Source organism: Ascaphus truei, chromosome 9 (genome assembly GCF_040206685.1).
Source record: "Ascaphus truei isolate aAscTru1 chromosome 9, aAscTru1.hap1, whole genome shotgun sequence".
Taxonomy (NCBI): domain Eukaryota; kingdom Metazoa; phylum Chordata; class Amphibia; order Anura; family Ascaphidae; genus Ascaphus; species Ascaphus truei.
The window spans coordinates 49,400,599-49,420,213 of record NC_134491.1 but is presented as its reverse complement, the minus strand read 5'-3'; the positions used below and the strand labels follow the sequence as shown (position 1 = coordinate 49,420,213).

The window sequence follows — 19,615 nt, the reverse complement described above, 5'->3', positions numbered from 1 at the left end:
GGACACAGGGGATTATTCTTGGATATGCGCAATAATATACGCACTTATTCACATTTCGTTTCGAATCTGTTTTTATAAATAAATGTAAAACATACAGGACACCTACAAGCTCATATAATATAAATAATTGCTTTCTAATTTTTATAATTTTTATGTTTTATGTTTTTGTTTTTTTATTTGTTACAATGGGGGGGGGGGGGAGAGGAGGTAGGGGATTCATTTAAGGGGTTTTAGCAGTTGGGGTATCGGGTTTTAGGGCAGGGGATAGCGTTCGCATTAGGGGTTCAGATTCGGGGGTTTTAGGGTACGGGCTAAGGTTAGTGATTTACCTTGGCGGCGAAACGTCCCTGCAGCGAGGTTACTTGCGTCTAAACGGCGGCAGTCACTTGGTCGCGATCAAATATCCTAGAGCCAGAGGTGCGCAAACTTCAGTCATTGGGCCTCTAAGCGCTGGGCCCCCAGTTTGCGCACCCCTGTTTAAGCTCGGCCATAAAAGTAACATTAGGACAAGGAGGGACCCTAGAGGGTGTCAGTGTTACACAGTAATGTAGAGCTGGGAAGGTGCCAGTTCACAGCAAGGTGTCTGAGATCCCTTCGGGCACTTAAAGGGTTAACAGGGGGAGAGGCTTGTACCAAGACAGCTGCAGGTGCCCACGTGATACCACTTGACACTGGCTGCAGCTCCGCCTCCTTTTCCCAGCATGCACCGCCCCGAAAACACAGCCCCCACGTGACAGTCGGGGAGAGGAGGCTGTCATGGCGTCTCCCTGTGTGAGGGGAGCCCGGAGCGGGCAGGAGCCCGTGTTCTCCGGGAGCCCCCGGCGGGGGGCGGTGCTGGTGGACTCGGTGGATGACGCGGAGGGGCTGTATGTGGCGGTAGAGCGGTGCCCGCTGTGTAACACCACCCGCCGCATGCTGACCTGCGCCAAGTGCGTCCGCAGCGGGGACTTTGTCTTCGTGGACGGGCGGGACACTGAGAGGTACGGGGAGGGGGGGGACACAGAGGTACGGGGTGGGACGGGACGACACAGGTACGGGGGGGTGGACGAACGGGACGACAGAGGTACGGGGGGGACGACACAGAGGTACGGGGGGGACGACACAGAGGTACGGGGGGACGGGACGACACAGAGGTACGGGGGGGACGGGACGACACAGAGGTACGGGGGGGACGGGACGACACAGAGGTACGGGGGACGACGACCGAGGTACGGGGACGACGACACAGAGGTACGGGGGGACGACACAGAGGTACGGGGGGACGGGACGACACAGAGGTACGGGGGGGACGGGACGACACAGAGGTACGGGGGGATGGGACGACACAGAGGTACGGGGGACGACGACAGAGGTACGGGGGGGACGGGACAACACAGGTACGGGACGACACAGAGGTACGGGGGTGACGGGACGACACAAAGGTACGGGGGGGATGGGACGACGACACATGTACGGGGGGATGACGACACATGTACGGGGGGACGACGACACAGCTACGGGGGATGATGACACTGAGGTACGGGACCGGGGGATGACGACGGGGGATGACGACACTGAGGTACGGGACCGGGGGATGACGACACTGAGGTACGGGACCGGGGGATGACGACACAGAGGTACGTGGGGGGACGGGACACTGAGAGGTGCGGGGGACACACAGACGTACGGGGCCCTGGGGGGGACGGACATACAGAGGTACAGCGTGTGGGGTGTAGGCTTAAAATACTTTGGCCAAAGAATTGAACTAAATGACCCTTGCTTATGAGAAGTTATACAGATAAGTATTTAACTATATATGTCAAGTTAGATGTAGGACTGGGTCTTGTTGTATTTTGTTCTATACAAAAAAATGTAAACCTGACAAGTCCTGTCAGTGAACACAGATTGATGCTTTATTTCATGGAGAAATGCTCTACAAATTGCTAACCGAATACTGGAGAAAACGTGGCTGGAATCGCACACAATCCCATCTCCATCAAGGTGGCTGTTGGCACTTTGCTACCTTTTATTTAACCAAAGGTTAACCAGTTGTGGGGCGGATTATTTGCCTTCCTTGTCGCATTGTGAAAACATGGAGATGCTGAATGCTGTGGAATATTCGCCCGAGACCTAAAGCAACAGATCCATCAGCCCTGAAGCAGCCAGTGTTACATTGTTACATACCCAGTGTAAGGACTACCCCACATATCTGGCATCAGAATCAGAGGGAGTTCTCTCCAAATTACACAGCTCTGGGTCTCTGACCATCTACTTAGTCACATTCAAAGCATCACCAAGAAAAAAGCTCCAATATTACATACTCGGATAGATGCCCGTGACCTTGTAGACTGGTAATAAATTAAGAGCATTTGTGATTTCAGAACCGGCCTGGTCAGCTAGATCTTCTCGTCCACTAAGCCAGGGGTCCCAGCTTCAGCACAGGAGGCTCAGTCTTCGACTAAGCCTCTGAGTCCATCTCTGCGGAAGCTGGGATATCCTGAAAACCTTACCTGTTGTAAGGGGAAGGGGAGGAGGGGCTTGAGTACTGGAGTTGAGCCCACCTGCACTAAGCAATGAAAAATTACAGATCTTTAACATTTGTCTTTAATTACTACACAACCTGCTCTCCAACAATACATCATTTTTTTTTGTGTGTTTGCTTGTGTTCTAGTTATTGAATGTCAACAGTACAGGTTGTTACATTCTAGTTTAGAATCTGCCTATTAACATTCTGCTACTAGATACAGATAAAGAAAGGTTACATCTCTCCTCAATAGCCTGAGAAATTCTCTAACCTTTAACATGGGCATCTCTTACTTATTTCAAAGGGCTCTTATATTAAAACTTTGCTGGTTTAACGACAGAATACACAGATTCTATGTGTAGACAGAATCAAATGCTTTTTTATAATCTACGAATCCTAAGGAGAGCGGACGATCGTATTCATTACTTCGGGAAATCACTTCTTGTACTTGTTGGATGAGGCGCGTTGTGCTGTGCGCGCTGTGACATCCCGCTGCTTCTCCGGGCAAAGTCCAGGCTCTGTGGGAATATATTAGTGAGAAGCTTCGTAAATATCCTGTAAATGATTGGAAGTGACTGGATCTGTAGTGCTTGAGGAAGTCGCTGTCTCCTTTCTTGTGGATGAGGATAACTGACATCGCTCCATTGTGCTGGAATGTTCCTGTTCTTCGAGCCGCGTGTAAAGAGGTTTGTAGGGATTTTCTCTACTTCCTCTTCAGAATCTTTCAAGTTTCAGCTGTAATTCCATCTTCCCCGGGAGCCTTCCCATTCCTCAAGTATTTTATTACCTTTGCTTTGTTCTGGAAGGACGCATGGTGCATCATTGGTGGTTTCTTCTCGCTCTTCCTCTGCTGGATTATGCCGGTGTTACCTGTGTTACCTGTTATACAATTTCATGTAGAATTCCTGAACCCTCTTTCTGATAAGTGCACAGTGTTTTATTGTTGATGGATGGTCTTGTTTGAGTGCAATGCTTTGCTTCTTCCCAACCATAAGTCGCTGCTTTGTCTTCAAGCTTTTGTTATCTTCGATAGTCTTCCTCACTATATCAGTTACATTCGCTTACATCTCCAGTTACACGTTTTGCGGATCGTCTCGCACAGCTCTGCATCTACAGTTCTTGGGTCATTGGATTGCTGCATTTCTTGTCGTCTCTTCATTAATTGTTTTTTCATCAGATATTCTTTAACTTGTTTTTGTTGGCGATTCCTCCAGCAATCTGTTCCCACGTTCATTCCTGTTACCAATTGATGCTTCCTCATTATGATTGGCACCAATCTTTGCATTGAAATCTCCCATAACGATCTTGAGGTGACAATCTCCTGTGTTGGTTGATTTCATGGTAAAAGTCTTCCACTTTATCGTCTTTGTGACTTGATGTTGGAACATACACTTGGATTATTTTAAGCCTGTATCTCTTTGGCAACTGACAATTCTGGCTGCTCTTTCTGTTGAGCTTCATACTCCACTATTTATTTCCCACCCCCTCCCCCATCTCTTGTTAACAATGAAGCCTACTCCTGATTCTTCATTTTATCTGTGCCTCTGGAATATTAGGGGTGTTCGCTTTAGAGCAAAATGAGGCCTTCAACTTTTCTTATAACTTCACTAATGCCAACAGTATCGCCTTTTAGTCTTTTCCAGTGCTGCTTCACTGGAGAGTCTGTCTGTTGTAGGTAGCCAGGTTGAGGTTTGAATGACACATTTTGGTTAACCTTTGGGGATTCTTATCACCCTCTGCCTGAATGCCCAGAGACATTCCAGCCTCTGGAGAATGAGGGCCATTGCTTTTTGGTGTGTTTCATATTTGAAGTTTGAGGCCTTACTTGCCATGCCGGACTCCTTTGCATGTCGATCATTTGGTGATCCTGTTAGAAAGCTGTACAAATCCTGATTGTGTGATTAACATAATAGCTCCTTCAGTCAGTGTAACTCAGCAGCTACAATGTATCCTCATATTACTAAGGTATCATTATCTATTGTTACAGTTACAGCTCAAAATGCTGGGAACATTGGCAACAAATTATCACCAACAGGAAAGTGTTGCAAAGATCTTACACGGTTTGAGAAGTGTGCTAACACCTGCTATAGAAATCAAAGGGTGCTTTAAAGCTGCCGTTGAAAATTTTATTTTTTTCCATTCAATATATGCATCAATACAATCTGCACACTGATAAGTGATTAGCTAAATTGCAGATCGATCTGTTCTCCTTAATCGATCGCCGAATCTGCAGTTATTTCATTAACGGTTAGGGCTGCACAAGAGTACCCAGGATGCAAAGTTCTGTGGGGAAGATCATGTGACCAGGCAGTCACTAGATACAATTGGTGCACTGTTAGGCTAGGTCCCTGGTGGTGACGGCGGCGCACGCAGTGGCTTGCGCGCCACACACCAATCACTCGCCTCAATAGTGGCAGGCCCCAGTGTCTGCTTGTGTGTTGACTCACGTAGTGCGGTGGCAAATCAGCCAGCAGGGGATACAACACGATTGTGTTCCCGTGCGGCGACATGGTCACGTGGTGCGCTGGGAGCAAATACGATGGCAGATAGCTTGGACCAATGGGAGCGCAGCTATTGTTGACCAATGGTTGTGCTCCCCCCCCCCTGTTTTGGCCACGCCCCCCACACCTACCATCATTCCCTACAGACTGCAGATCGCGGGTTGAAGCTGTGCATGCACCGTCTGGACGCCAAGCGCACGTGCAGCAGCTAACACCGGGGACGGCCTTAGAGAGAGGGAAGGGCTCAAAAATGGATGTGCCAGAGCCTGTTTCAGAAGAGGAAGGGGGTGTGACTTTGTAAATGGTTTCTATAGAAACAAAAATGCTTGCTACATTATAATACATGAAAAATGTCTTTTGAAAAATGTCTTTTGAAAAATGTTTTTCTCATAGTACCGAACTGATTTATTAAAAGAAACACATGTAGGATATTTCTTGAACTGCAACTTTAGAACATAAAAATGGCATTAAGAGTTGAATAATACTTTCAGGCATACCCCGGTTTAAGGACACTCACTTTAAGTACACTCGCGAGTAAAGCCAAATCACCCAATAGGCAAACGGCAGCTCGCGCATGCGCCTGTCAGCAAGTCTTGAACAGCAATACCGGCTCCCTACCTGTACCGAAGCTGTGCAGAAGCTGGGAGACTATAGAGCCTGTTACACATGCGTTATTTACATCAGTTATGCACGTTTATGACGCTTGCAGTACAGCACATGCATCGATAAGTGGGGGGAAAAGGTAGTGCTTCACTTTAAGTATATTTTCGCTTTACATACATACTCCGGTCCCATTGCGTACGTTAATGCGGGGTATGCCTGTACTGTATTTTTTTTATTATCCAATACTACAGAACTGATTTTATTTAAAAAAAATCATGTAAGATTTTACACGTTTTTCTGCTTTAAACCTTACCAGCACAAGTGCCACTATACATCTTTCTAAACACGGAATGCCGCCTTCCTGCCACTGAGGCAGTGAGATAAGGATTTTTGTGTGTACATACATAGAAGCAGGCATTCCAGGACTTGGTTTTACAAACTTTATTGATTTATCAACGTTTTGGCTTTCCACAGGAGCCTTTCTCAAGACTATTTTGAGAGTGGCTTCTGTAGAGCCGAAACGTTGATAGAAAAATCAATAAAGATTATTTCAAAATGTATGTCCTGGAGTGCCTGCTTCCATCTTTTCTGTATTCCAGTCCCCAGCAGTTTGCACCCAGGCAGGATATTACTTTCAGTGGAGTTGGTGCTTTTAATTATTGTATTTAGTATTTCCATTTATTTGCTATGTAAACAAATACACAATGTTGTGGTTGGTAATTGTACTTTATATTATGTGCAGTTAACATTCTCTAAGAGAAAAAGCAATTCACTCCGTTTCACACAAGCTTTTATTTTGCCCCATTAAATCAGCAATCCCAACGGATCAATTTATTTATTTTACAGCATTGAAACCGGGGAGTCTGGTTCTCAAGATATTCACCGGTGTAGTTGCTTGTTTCTGCCCCCTCCATGGGAAACAATCTTTTGGGTCCTGCGGGCCAATGGGAAGCCATAATGTCATTGTCTGCCACTTTCAATTCAAATGCTTGAATAAAAAAATAGAATCTAAGTGGGATTCCTGCTTTAACAAGATCATTGATGCTGTGGTGTAGACCGTTTGAGATCATGAGTAAAGATGGAAAATTTGTATATTCTTGTATACATTAAATTCAAGATCAAAAAATGGCATTAAACACTCCATTCCACAGCCATAATTTCTTACTGTTTAAAGCAAATTAACCCATACTCCAATTACAGTATTTCTTTTTGACAAAGCCAGAACTGAGCAGGGGATCCCTAGAATTAAGCCACATCTTTTCTATCTACGGGGACCCTACAGTTCCCGAGATCTTTACCTTTTCATGTGCTAGGTTTCTGCTCCCCTTTGGGAAATCAATATGGCTGCCATCCAATCCTCCCAGACCAATAGAACGCTGCGGTGTCATCACTGTAGCTTCTTATTGGGTGACCCTGGGAGCCCTCTTTTTTTATTTTTACGTGCACCAAATAAGGTTAAATATTTCGCTAACTGGGAGTGCTACAATGCTAGGATCAATGTGGTTCAGCTATGATCCTGTAAAAAAAATTAATTGCCATAATGTTTCTCCTCTCTGGATCTTCCTTAATGTGTAAAATGGAATGAGTTAATTATTGCTAACTTGGTATTTCATTTGTGCCTCCGGAAATGTATGTACTCGTTTGTTTAAGGAATGTAATAATTACATATATAGCATGGTCATTTAGCATTGAACTCCTAGTGTTGCATGCTTTTGTAACAGCTGTCTAATTACACGTGATATTAAAATGACATGATTAATACTGTTTAAGTGTAAGATGTCATAAGCAGGGCTGCCGGAAATAAAGTGCAAGAGAGAAATACATACGTGGGAAAAGAAAGATGGGGGGGGGGGAGAGGATATTGTGTAAAGGGAGGAAAGAAACAGATAAGGGTGAAACTAAATCTAGAGCCATTTTGGGACGGAAAGTAGAAAAAGACATTGGAAGAATGAAAATACAGTAATGAGATGCTGGAGGTAGAAAGGGAGAGACATGATAGGGGAATGAGGGAGAAAAGAGACCTAGAAGGGGAAAAGATGGTGTGAGAGAGAGACACATTGGGGGGGGGAACGAAAGACACATGAGGGGGGACAAAGACATGCAGGGGCAAGGTAGACCGAATGTGATTGTTGTACAATTTGCAGGGGCCCCATTCTTCAAATTTGTTGCAGGCCCCTAAAATTCTGCAGGCAGCCCTGGTTATAGTATTCAAATAAATAAAGTGATGGTGCTGGGAGGCATGTGGCTACAAAATGAAGGCTAAATGGTTCACTTTCATTCAACTTCTTTTTTTTGTCCACTTTCTATGTTAAAACAAAGTCAGGGGTGGTCAACTCCAGTCCTCAAGGGCCACCAACAGGTTGGGTTTTCAGGATAGCACTGCTTCCGCACAGGTGGCTGTCTGGGTGACTGAGCCACTGATTGAGCCACCTGCGCTGAAGCAGGGATATCCTGAAAACCTGACTTGCTGGTGGCCCTTAAGGACTGGAGTTGAGCACCGCTGAACTAAATTATATTTAGTGTGTGTTTGTGTGTGTGTGTATCTCTATCTCTCTAGTCCATATTTCTGCCATACCGAAGGCACACCTATACTGGAAAAATTGTATCTTTCACATTGGGAGTCCCGCCCTTAGTATGCTTTTGAGATTACGAGGGAGAGGGGAGACTTGAGATTGCAGTTGGACTTCGGAGAATAATACGCAAGGCTGTTGCTTGTTCAGAACTCTCTGCTTTGCCATAAGAAAGCGGAAGTTACGTGTACAGTCATGACTTGGAATTTTGTAGCTGTGTGTGTTTGGTAAACGTCATTCCATAGTACAGGCATACCCCACTTTAAGTACACTCGCGAGTAAGTACATATCGCCCAATACGCAAACGGCAGCTCACGCATGCGCCTGTCATCACGTCCTGAACAGCAATACCGGCTCCCTACCTGTACCGAAGCTGTGCGCAAGCAGGGAGACTATAGAGCCTGTTACAAACGCGTTATTTACATCAGTTATGCACGTATATGACGATTGCAGTACAGAACATGCATCGGTAAGTGGAAAAAAGGTAGTGCTTCACTTTAAGTACATTTTTGATTTACATACATGCTCCGGTCCCATTGCGTATGTTAATGCGGGGTATGCCTGTATCTGCGTTTCCTGCATCTCTTACTTGGTACAACAAACATTAGATAATGGTTTTAATATGCAATAATGAATACAACAAATATATTGTTTGCCTTTTCTAAACCATGATGAAAGAATTGAAAATGTACAGCCTAATATGACAACTTTCATTTTGATCCACTTTGGGCTTTAGACCTAACTGAAACATTGATCCAACTTTCAGAAGTGATCAATACCAGTAAAGTATTAAGTAACTATCACAAGACCCTAGTACTGTATAGTTGTGTAATAAAGTTTTTTATTTTATTTTGTTTCACAATGAAAACGCAAGCAGTAAAAGTCCCATTCAAAACAGTTCTGCAGCATACATTTGAAAGATTACCATTTTATTTAATTTTTTTAAGCCTCAAGTGCACCATCCTCAAAATAGCGGTCTGCTTCCTTACTCCCCTTACTGAACTCACGTTTTGTTGGGTAAATGGGGCTTGCATTATGGATGGTGTTGGGCAATTTTTCTGCTTAATTTTAATATGAAAATGTTAGTGTTGCATACATTCAGAATATGTCACCACAAAGTACATTATTGTGCATCTGGCATAATCTCTTTTTATAGCCCCTGTTCTATATGCTATGTTCTTTTAGGAAGCATTTCTGTGAATGCGGTGGAAAGCTTCCCTGATGGGAAGGTGGCTTCACTGCTTTTTGAACCGGGACCCATAATTAGCTCCGCTTTTAAAGGTCCACAGTTTAGCTGCCCCCGATGAAGAGCTATTTTAGCATAGTAGTAATACGTTTTGCATTCAAACATTCTCAAATCATTCTTTTAAAATCGCATGTTTACATATAGGCTCATTCTAATATAAAACAAACCATTTAACGTAAACTATCTTGAAAATAAAGTAATCGACTGGCTGTACAATGAACTGCAAGCATCACATATTCAACCATAATTTCATTTAATCATTGACTGATATCAAGTAGGACATTCTGTTGACTATTTTTATTTAGTTATTTTTTCTCACTAAGGACTTTAATTTATAAGACCATATTCTCAACTCTTTCAGGTTTGCAGACAAGCGAGAGCGATTGAACCACCTTAGAAATAAGCAGCTGGATTTTCAAAAACAGTAAGTTACGCTTTTAATTATCTTGGCAGATGTTTCCTATTATTGTAGTACAATTTCTGTATTGTTATTTTCTGGGGGACAGAACACTTTGCTATACAATTACTTAACGCAATTACTCAGTCACAGATACTCTCGCTGGGAATTACATGTGAGTGGTTTTTCAGTGCCAGAGCACCTGAAAGTGAAACTATTGCAGCCTCGTGTGCGAGCTTTAAAAGTGAAATCCCATATAGTTGTCCGGTTGAATTTCTTGGGAACCTCTGAATAGGGAAGTGTGTGAAGCAAGTATTTTCTTTACACTTATCCCACCCTGTCCTTGCACAAGGTCCCCGGTGGTGATGGCGGCGTGAGCGCCACACACCGGTCAATAACTTAAATCAGGCAGGCCCCAGTGTCTTCTTGTGTGTTGGCTCATGCAGTGCGGTGGCACGTCAGCTTGCCAGGGAGATAACACGATTGTGTTCCCGTGCGGTCACGTGGTGCGTGGGAGCCAATACGAGGGCAGATAGCTTGGACCAATGGGAGCGCAGTGCTTTGGGCTGTGCCGCTCCCTGCAGATCGGGGGTTTAAGCTGTGCATGTGCCGCCAGGACGCCAAGCGCGCGTACAGCAGCCAACACCGTGAACTTAGCCTTAGAATCAATGACTGGCTGTACAACACTTGCTGAAAAGACAAAAGGGAATAGCTAGAGGAAATCAAGCCCCCTTCCCCAAGTCTGTTTTAAAAAAAAAAAAACAAAGGAAAAGTAGGTGTCAGATTTAGGAAAAAAGGTATACATCGTGGGTGATCAACTCCAGTAATCAGAGGCCACAAACAGGCCAGGTATCGGGGATATCCCTGCTTCAGCACAGCTGACTCAATCCGTGGCTGTCATTCTGATTTAGCCACCTATGCTGAAGCAGGGATATGTTTAATACCTGGCCTGTTGGTGGCTCTTGAGGACTGGAGTTGGCCACCCCTAGTATACATTATCTGAATGTGACCCCATAAACATGTCCCTTTGATCCAAGGTGGGATTTTTTTTTGTTTTTTTCCCCCTCATTTCAAATATTTTTATTGGGTTTGCCCTAAAGAAAAATAATAGAATACAAGAGATCAGGATACAGCATTAATCAGGATACAGCATTAATCAGACAAATGGATATCGCAAATGACAGAATAAAATCAGGCAATAGACATTATCCATAGAACAGCAAATGTACACCTTTGTGTGCATACCCGAGTAGTTCGGATAGACCATGGGCCCACTCGCACCACCTCTGGGTGTCAATTGTAATTTGTTGCATTCATAGTAAACCGACCAAAAAAGAAAACCAAATAGGTATGAATAATGGGGGTAAAGGGGATGTGGAGAGGGATATGGGGATGGATCCCCTGTCTTCCTCATCGGCCTCTAGCCTTTTGGAATATCTCCCATAGTTACCACTCCCGGCTCCAATACTAATTTGTCTTAAATTATTTGTCATTATTTGTTATTATTATCCATCAAAAAAAGAATGTATTCAGGAGTATGAGGTCTGTTGGTTATGGAGGGTCATTCAAACCGAATCGTTCTCCTCTTAAATCTCAAGCTATGGGTCCCAGGTTCTATAAAATTCATCAGTACATTGTTTCAGAAAAGCTTTCAGCTTTTCCATAAGCATCACATGGTTTATTCGCTTCTCTACCGTCTGTCTGGAGGGCGCAATTTTCTTCCACGCGGCCACTATTGAACATTTAGCTGCTGTTAGTATAAATGAGATCAGCCGTCTGAGGGCGGCTAATATCTTCTACTGGCTTAGCCAGGAGGAAGACCAGTAGGTCGACCGGTATTGTTCGTTTGGACCATTAACCAACATTTTTGAATGGCAGGGCACGTCCACCAGATGTGAACCTATCCCCTTTTTGTCCACAACCCCTCCAACACAAGTCAGAAGTCTCTGGGTAAATCTGCCTCAGTCTGCTTGGAGTTGGATACCACTGGAAGATTTTATATATATATATTCCCTTTGGTCGTTGTACAAATGGAAGTTTTTGCCGCAAATTATCAGACATCCTCCCAGTCGTCCCTGTCAATCTCCATGTTAAAATCTTCGGACCATTTGAGCATGTAGTTGTGGTCTGGACTATTTACTGACTATTCCATTCCCAGGTATATCCTCGTGATCAAACCCTTTTGGTAGATACCTCTCCTGCAATACGACTCAATATTTGAGATATTAGGAAAAACAAGACTCAGGGAGATTTTATGGAGAAGATGCCTAATTTCAAGAAATTTGAACATGTGATGGTCCCGAGCCTAATATTTACTTTGGAGTTATTGAAAGGAAAGGATCTTTTCCTTTTTCAACAAGATCTGCTAGTATCTTAATACAGCTGAACCCTGTTATAAGGCGGTGCTCGGGGCCCACATAATGAGACCGCATTATAACCAGGATCTCGAAATGGTCACCGCGCGAGGACTTACCCGGCATCTGCAGCTCTCTCCTCTCCCTGCTTCATCAGGCTGCGTCCACGTGCGCGGCGCACAACTCCAAGATTTTTACGCACACACACACACACCTCCCCTCATTGACTCTATAAATAAACAGTGCAGTATAAGTTAAGTTGTTTATAGAGTCAATGACATCACACCAATCCTATGGTGTAGCAGCTAGAGAATTGCTACTAGTGTATGAAGGGTCATGGGTTAGATTCCTGCATGGTATGGTAAAATTATTAGTGTAGTGGGGGAGGTGTGTGTATGTATGTATGTATGTGTCCGTTCGCAATAAAGCATTGAATGTTATAATAAAATAAAAAAATAAAAAAACAATGGAGATGTTTTTAAATGGTGAGCCACGCTCAGATCGCGCTATAACGGGGTTGAGCTGTATTTTTAGTTTGGAATTGACTAAATTTGTTTTGGGTCACAATCCGGGGGAAAATTTGGGTTCTTAAAGAGATGAATTGGTTTAGACTGAGAGGACGTAAGCTTATATTTCATGTTGGAGAGAGGTAACCTCTTCTGGCGCTGAGGCAAGGATATAGAAGGATATGCTTGAGATTTCTTCTTTTAGACTGTGACCTCAGGAGAAGGGAGAAAAAGACAAAACATGCAGGAAGCCTGCAATGGTGTAATACCCAAGGGATAACAATGATATATTGAAGGAGCAATTTATTACAAAGTTAAAATAACCACGGATAACAGTTAATTACAAATATAATTAAAAATATAAGTGCCTAGCACTAAATATAAAATGAACAAGTCCCTAAGCACTACCCAAAACCTTGCACTTTTGAACTTGGTCCAAGATTTCTTTCTTTGCTCCGCCTGGTAAAAATTGAAAACCTACTCACCGGACGTGAATAGGTAATGGGCACTTGGTTAAATGGTCTTTGCCGCTGAGATCGCCGCTCGCCTGGTGGTGTTTTCGTCTGCTGCTGCCGGGAATCAGGTTCTGTGCTCCAACGAGAATTGCTTCCTGGAATACACACGATCTGCTGGCGAGATGACGTCACCAGTATTTGTCCACTGCTACGGTGGCTCAACGGTGCCAAAAAACCTTCCAACGCGTTTCGAAAGCTCTAATGGTGTCTTTCTTCGTCAGCGATCTCAGCGGCAAAGACCATTTAACCAAGTGCCCATTACCTATTCACGTCCGGTGAGTAGGTTTTCAATTTTTACCAGGCGGAGCAAAGAAAGAAATCTTGGACCAAGTTCAAAAGTGCAAGGTTTTGGGTAGTGCTTAGGGACTTGTTCATTTTATATTTAGTGCTAGGCACTTATATTATTAATTATATTTGTAATTAACTGTTATCCATGGTTATTTTAACTTTGTAATAAATTGCTCCTTCAATATATCATTGTTATCCCTTGGGTATTACACCATTGCAGGCTTCCTGCATGTTTTGTCTTTTTCTCCCTTCTCCTGAGGTCACAGTCTAAAAGAAGAAATCTCAAGCATATCCTTCTATATCCTTCTATATCCTTGCCTCAGCGCCAGAAGAGGTTACCTCTCTCCTTCAATCCAATTCTGGGTAGAAGATACCAGAACTATCTCTTTAGGCAGCTCCAGGACTACCAATTGGACATTGTATCTAAGGTTTTTCTGTATTAACATATTTTTAATTTTGTTGTTTGCATAAGCGCTGATTTTACACCTATTTTTCACCTATTTATATTTCATGTTGGTTTTATTCCAAATATTCCATGTGCACCTCATAGACTCCCACCCCGGAGACCTCGGCATAGCTTAACTATAGCAAATGTTAGAGGCCAAACCTTGAGTTGAAGATTCACACCGGATCACAAGCAGGGCCTGTGGACACCATAGGATCCCGGCACAGTCCTGGAAATATCCTCGGTAAAGACGGCCTCCCAACTTTTGGGTGGCTTCGGCCCTCTTACTCGGATCACTCACCACCCCCCAAAAGAAACCTAGAAGTCTAATCTCCCCCTTCCATCCAAGGAGGGTGCACGGCTCCATCTGGCAACCGCCATTCTGGAGAGCCTTCCCAGTGTACCGCAAGATGGTAAGGCTGGATCGGAGACCCCACTCTGCTCCCCCGAAATGGCCGACTGTGTAGGCTGATCCTCCGCCGCTGTATTCGCTCGACCCTCCACAGTGAGTAGGGGTATCAACTGGGATAAATCTGGTTCCTGGGTATCTGATGGATAGTCCAAACTTCGTTGCGGAAGATCTGCAGCCACTCGTCCTCCCTCCCCGCTGGTTCCTCAAATTAAAGCTTGCAGCTGCATAGCTTTGGAATGGCGATCTCGTCCGAGACTCAGTTGGGCAGGTAAGCGTTTGAAGGCCTGCATCCTAGAAAATCCACGGTAGGGGGTGGAGAGGCGCACAATGGGCCAAGAATCTTGTGTTGAGGGAAATCTTCTTTTGGGCTGCAGGCAAATTGGGTGGTAGGGGGGAAAAAATTCTTGGTTTTTGGCTTGCTATTCTCTCTGAAGACCGAGGAGGACCCACATTGAGGCCTGGTCTTTTCGGGATCCTTCTTGCGGGTCAGGAACGGATAAGCCCAGAGATCTAAAAAACAGTCCAGTTTCCTCTGGATCCCTGATGGACATATATTTTCCATTTTTCATCACCACCAGCTTAAATGGCAACTCCAACCTGTAGCGGATACCTTTTTATCTTCCAATAGTAGAGTGAGGAGCCTCTGCTCACGCCGTCTGGTTATTGTGACTTTAGACAAGTCCTTAAAGATTTGGAGAGATTCGTTTTCAAACGGGATATCTCCCTTTTCTCTGCTGGCTGGCATAATCCTCTCTATGGTTGGGTAATAATGACATTTCTCTGACGTCTCTCCGTCGTTTAGGATCCTCGGATCTGGGGCCCGGTGGGCACGGTCAGTTTGAAGTTCATGTTCTTTCAGGTCGGGGACCAGTGAAATGAAGAAGAGCTTGTTATAAGCGGAGGCTCTCCGTCAGGACTGCCTCAGGGATATTCCTAATTCTTACATTTTGCCGCCTGTCCCTATTTTCTTGGTCTTCTAGACCGTCCTTTAGGGAATTTATCTTGTGCTCAGCCGCATTATTTCATCCTCTGCTGCTGCTGATTGAAGCTGAAAGGCCGCCTCCATTTTGGTTTCTAACCCCTCTGTTGTCTGGGACAGGGAGTTCGTTTCTGTTTTGAGTCCGCTAATGGCGTTTTTCAAGTCGTCCTGGAAACCTTGTCACATTCTTACAAAGAGGGCCTCCATATATTCTTTCTTCAGCTCTCCTCCCTCTGTATCCAGATGTGGCTGTTCTCGGTCTTTGTCGGGAGGCGCACGTGTTTCGCCGCCATCTTGGATTTCTATACTTTGCCCTGCCGAGCGCTGAGTTCCCCCGAAATATCAGGATACATCCTGGGTTGTTTGTTTTTTAAGTTTCCCAGCCATTGCTGGACCTTCTGGGTGACAACCGTGCCCAAAAAGTTAGAAAATGGAATCGGAAAAAGCTTTCTTTATCTAGGTGCTGCCAGAAGGTCTCAGGATCTGTCTCCCTAGCAGACCATCCCCTGTGACGTCACCGGATGTCTCCTCGGGATGTCCCTTTTAAGGCCTCACCTATGAACAAATATGTTATACTTTGATATTCTTTTGATGGTGGATAACTGAGCCTCGGTTAATGGCTGCTGGAGAAGTTTGTGTTGTTACGTGCATAAAAACATAAAAATGACCTGTTTGGTAAGAACTACTGTGTGCAACCCAGATTAAATTAATATTGCTATGATTCATTTAGACTTGGTTTCCTTTAAGGGAATATTATCTAAAAAATAATTGGTACACTGGCTATATTTAGATCACAATTTTCACTACGCAGTAAGTGTGAGAGACATATTGGGACATTGTTTCGTTTTTGTTTACCGTCAAACTGCAGGAATTAAATGATATACAAGCTATGGAGTGGAGAATCTTGGAATACAGTTTTTATATTGTTTGTTTCTACCAAAGAACCAATGGGTTAAATCCTTTTTTTTTTTTATAAAGTAATTGCATAATGCAGGAGCAGGCAATAATAAACAAAAAAAGCAAAGGCAGAAATAACTCCCGGGTAAGTCCTAACCAACTAGATGGTTTTTGAAAACTAGTAAAGCAACCTCGGTTAACAATTACACTTTGACACACACAAACACACTGAGACACACACACAATGACACACTGACACACACACACCATGTGACTTGCAATCTCCATTTCTTTATTTTAGAGTCGCAAAAGCAATAGAAGGAAGGCTGGCCGCGGATAAGCTGGTGAGTTCCATTTTCTGTCACAAATGGGGACTTTCGGCAGCTGGCCATGTGATTACTACGCTAAACCAGGGGTGTCCAACTCCAGTCCCCAAGGGCCACCAACAGGTCAGGTTTTCGAGAAATCCCTGCATCAGCACAGGTGACTGTGAGCCACCTGTGCTGAAAGGCTCTCTATTGGTCTGCCCCTGGCAATATTTAAGCTTTATTCTCTCGCTATACCCGTACTTGCGCTCTGCACTTTGCTCAGGCCTGTCTTCTCTCTACCCCATGTGTCAACAGCTCTCACGCCCAACAACCCTTTGCATATGCTGCACCTTATCTCTGGAACGCTCCCCCTGTTGATGTCCACCAAGCACCTTCTCTATCTTCAGATGGGTTTAAAAAAACTCACCTGTTCAACGGTGTGTTTAAATAGTTCTTGATGCCCGCCACTCACTAAACGACACTATTCTCTTATGTAAAGTGTGGCGTACCTGGTTGGTACTTTAAAAAAATATACATACACAAGTGTGTTATTACTGATGTGTTTATCTTGTTTGCTGGAAGACTCACGGTTAAGAAGGTGTAATTCTTCACTGAATGTTTGCCAACTGCAGGTTTACAAGAGGTGGTGTCATTATGTTTTGTAACTACTATAATTCTGACTTTCTCTCCTTATATATTTGCCTCACAAAAGGGATTCACTAAAGTAGGACTGCATACATTTTCCAGGCATTTAATTACTGTGGCACCTTCTAATAACTAGAGGCAGGCTCAATGTGTTGTCCGAAATCAAGACCTTGCTTTGAAAATGCTTAAAACACATCTAATTATTATGGAAACCTGTCTTTTTAAATGCGTTAAAGATCAAAGACAAAGCAATGGTGGTGAAACCCCTAAAAGGAAGGAAACCTCAGAGGTTATGTATATATTGGCATGCAATGCATTTGGTGAGCAGCATACACAAAGCCCCATATTTCTGAGCGCTGTACACATGGATAAGACCATTATATTTTCCCACTGCAATTAATTACCTTTTCATGCTCATTCCAACTCCCCATGTCTTTGAAACCAGCTTTTTGATCATGTCAGAGATCATTGGTGATATTTTTTTGTTTGCAATGAACAGGATTTCAAGGGCCCCATAGGAATTTTCCAATTGTTTGAGCAGTTATGTCTACACTCCAAAGGCGAACAGATCTCATTTTAATTCCCACTCTGCAGGTTTAGGGTTTCCTATTTTCTGAAACCTTGGGAATATAATACATTTGGCTACTTAAACATGCATTTAAAAGTGTCAGCACACATCCCCTCCTCCCCCCCCCCACCCATACTCCTGACAGGGGGATTTAGTTTAAATAAAGCCAATTTAATGATTCCACAGATACCATCATTTTAATTGATTTCAATACCTTTTCCAATTTTTACTTAATGTGTGTTTTTGATGTTCATAATATGTTATTGTAAGGAATCCCAACCCTCTCTAATAGCACGTCTGAGATCAGATGCATTGTAAGAACCCCAACCCTCTCTAATAGCGCGTCTGTGATCAGATGCATTGTAAGGAACCCCAACCCTCTCTAATAGCGCGTCTGTGATCAGATGCATTGTAAATTCTTCTGTATTTGGTACAATTTTTTAATTACCTGAAAATTGCAGGGGAGCGCAATCTTTTCCCCCTGCCAACTGTCCCCCTCTCCTTGCGCCTTCCTCTTACCTTTGCTCTGGCGTCATGTTGCCATGGCAATGCGGCGTTGCCATGGTGACGTGTCACCAAAAGAAGACAGAACCAAGGTAAGCGAGTTACAGAGGCCTTCGCCACTTCCACGGCATTTAATTTAAATGTCTCCAGTAAGCGCACAAGGCCTCTGTCAACCCCGCGCCCCCCGCAGAGAATCTCGCGCGCCCCCCGCAGAGAATCTCGCGCGCCCCAGCCTTAAGGGATGCTCGGGGAACCCTGGTTGAAAAATTATGTAGTAACAGTTGCACACAATGCTTTATGAAGTAGATGCATAATATTTGTATCCAGTAACCTTAAGATCTTAAATGCCTTCCCATTCTTTTTTTTTTTTTTTTTTTTTTTTTTTTTTTTGTGTCTGGTTAAAGTTTTTATCTTTCTGGCTCTTCAGATGGAAAACAAGCTTGGACTTTTAACACGGCCACTCCAGTGCCGCACATACCATTTCTATTTATTTCATGTTTTAATTGAGGAAAAATCTTTGTTCTGTAATCCATATTTTGTTTGAAACAAGTAGTTAAAAATAACTTTCAACAAGTCATCTAATTATTTTGTGTTAAAGATGGGTGTTTACACATCTGTATCTTGTCTATTTACTGCCTTTCTGTTCCTTTTTGTTGCATTTTATGCATTGTTTTTCTAGTTGGAAGTTTATCAAACGGGGTCAAAACATCCCTGTTCAATCTTTTATTTTGCTAAAACCGATCCTCTCCTCCTTCTTACAACTCACCCTAATATCTCACTATACTCTCCTCTGCCCCTCCTTACATCTCACCCTAATATATCACTATTCTCTCCCCTCTGCCCCTCCTTACATCTCACCCTAATATCTCACTATTCTCTCCCCTCTGCCCCTCCTTGCATCTCACCCTAATATCTCACTATTCTCTCCCCTCTCCTCCTTCTTACATCTCACCCTAATATCTCACTATACTCCCCTCTGCCCCTGCTTACATCTCACCCTAATATCTCACTACACACCTGCCCGACTCTTGCATTCTGCTCAAGGATGTCTTCTGTCTACCCCTTTTTGTATCTAAATCCCTCTCCCGCCTAAATCCTCACTCGCTGCCCCACACCTCTGGAATGTCCTTCTCCTCAATATCCGACTGGTACCCACTCTCCACTTTTAAGACCCATTTTAAAACACACCTCTTTAACGAAGCATATTAGTAGTTCCGTTGTGTAATACTATACATCTCATACATGGACTGTGGCCCCTTGCAGACGCACTTAACACCTTCCTACTGTCTCTGTATCTTCTTACCACTTAGATTGTAAGCTCTTCGGGGCAGGGACTCCTTTTCTAAATGTTACTTTTATGTCTGAAGCGCTTAT

At 43.8% G+C, this 19,615-nt stretch overlaps 1 protein-coding gene across 1 annotated transcript in view; it reads left to right on the top strand.

Annotated features, from left to right (window-relative positions):
- The first annotated feature begins 710 nt into the window (after positions 1-710).
- Positions 711-19,615, top strand: part of ATG14 (autophagy related 14) — a 32,166-nt gene continuing 13,261 nt past the window's right edge. Inside the window, exons 1-3 of the mRNA XM_075614750.1 lie at positions 711-980; positions 9,785-9,847; positions 16,518-16,560. Coding sequence (XP_075470865.1) covers positions 757-980; positions 9,785-9,847; positions 16,518-16,560 — 330 coding nt within the window. The 5' untranslated portion in view covers positions 711-756. The remainder of the gene's footprint in view (positions 981-9,784; positions 9,848-16,517; positions 16,561-19,615) is intronic.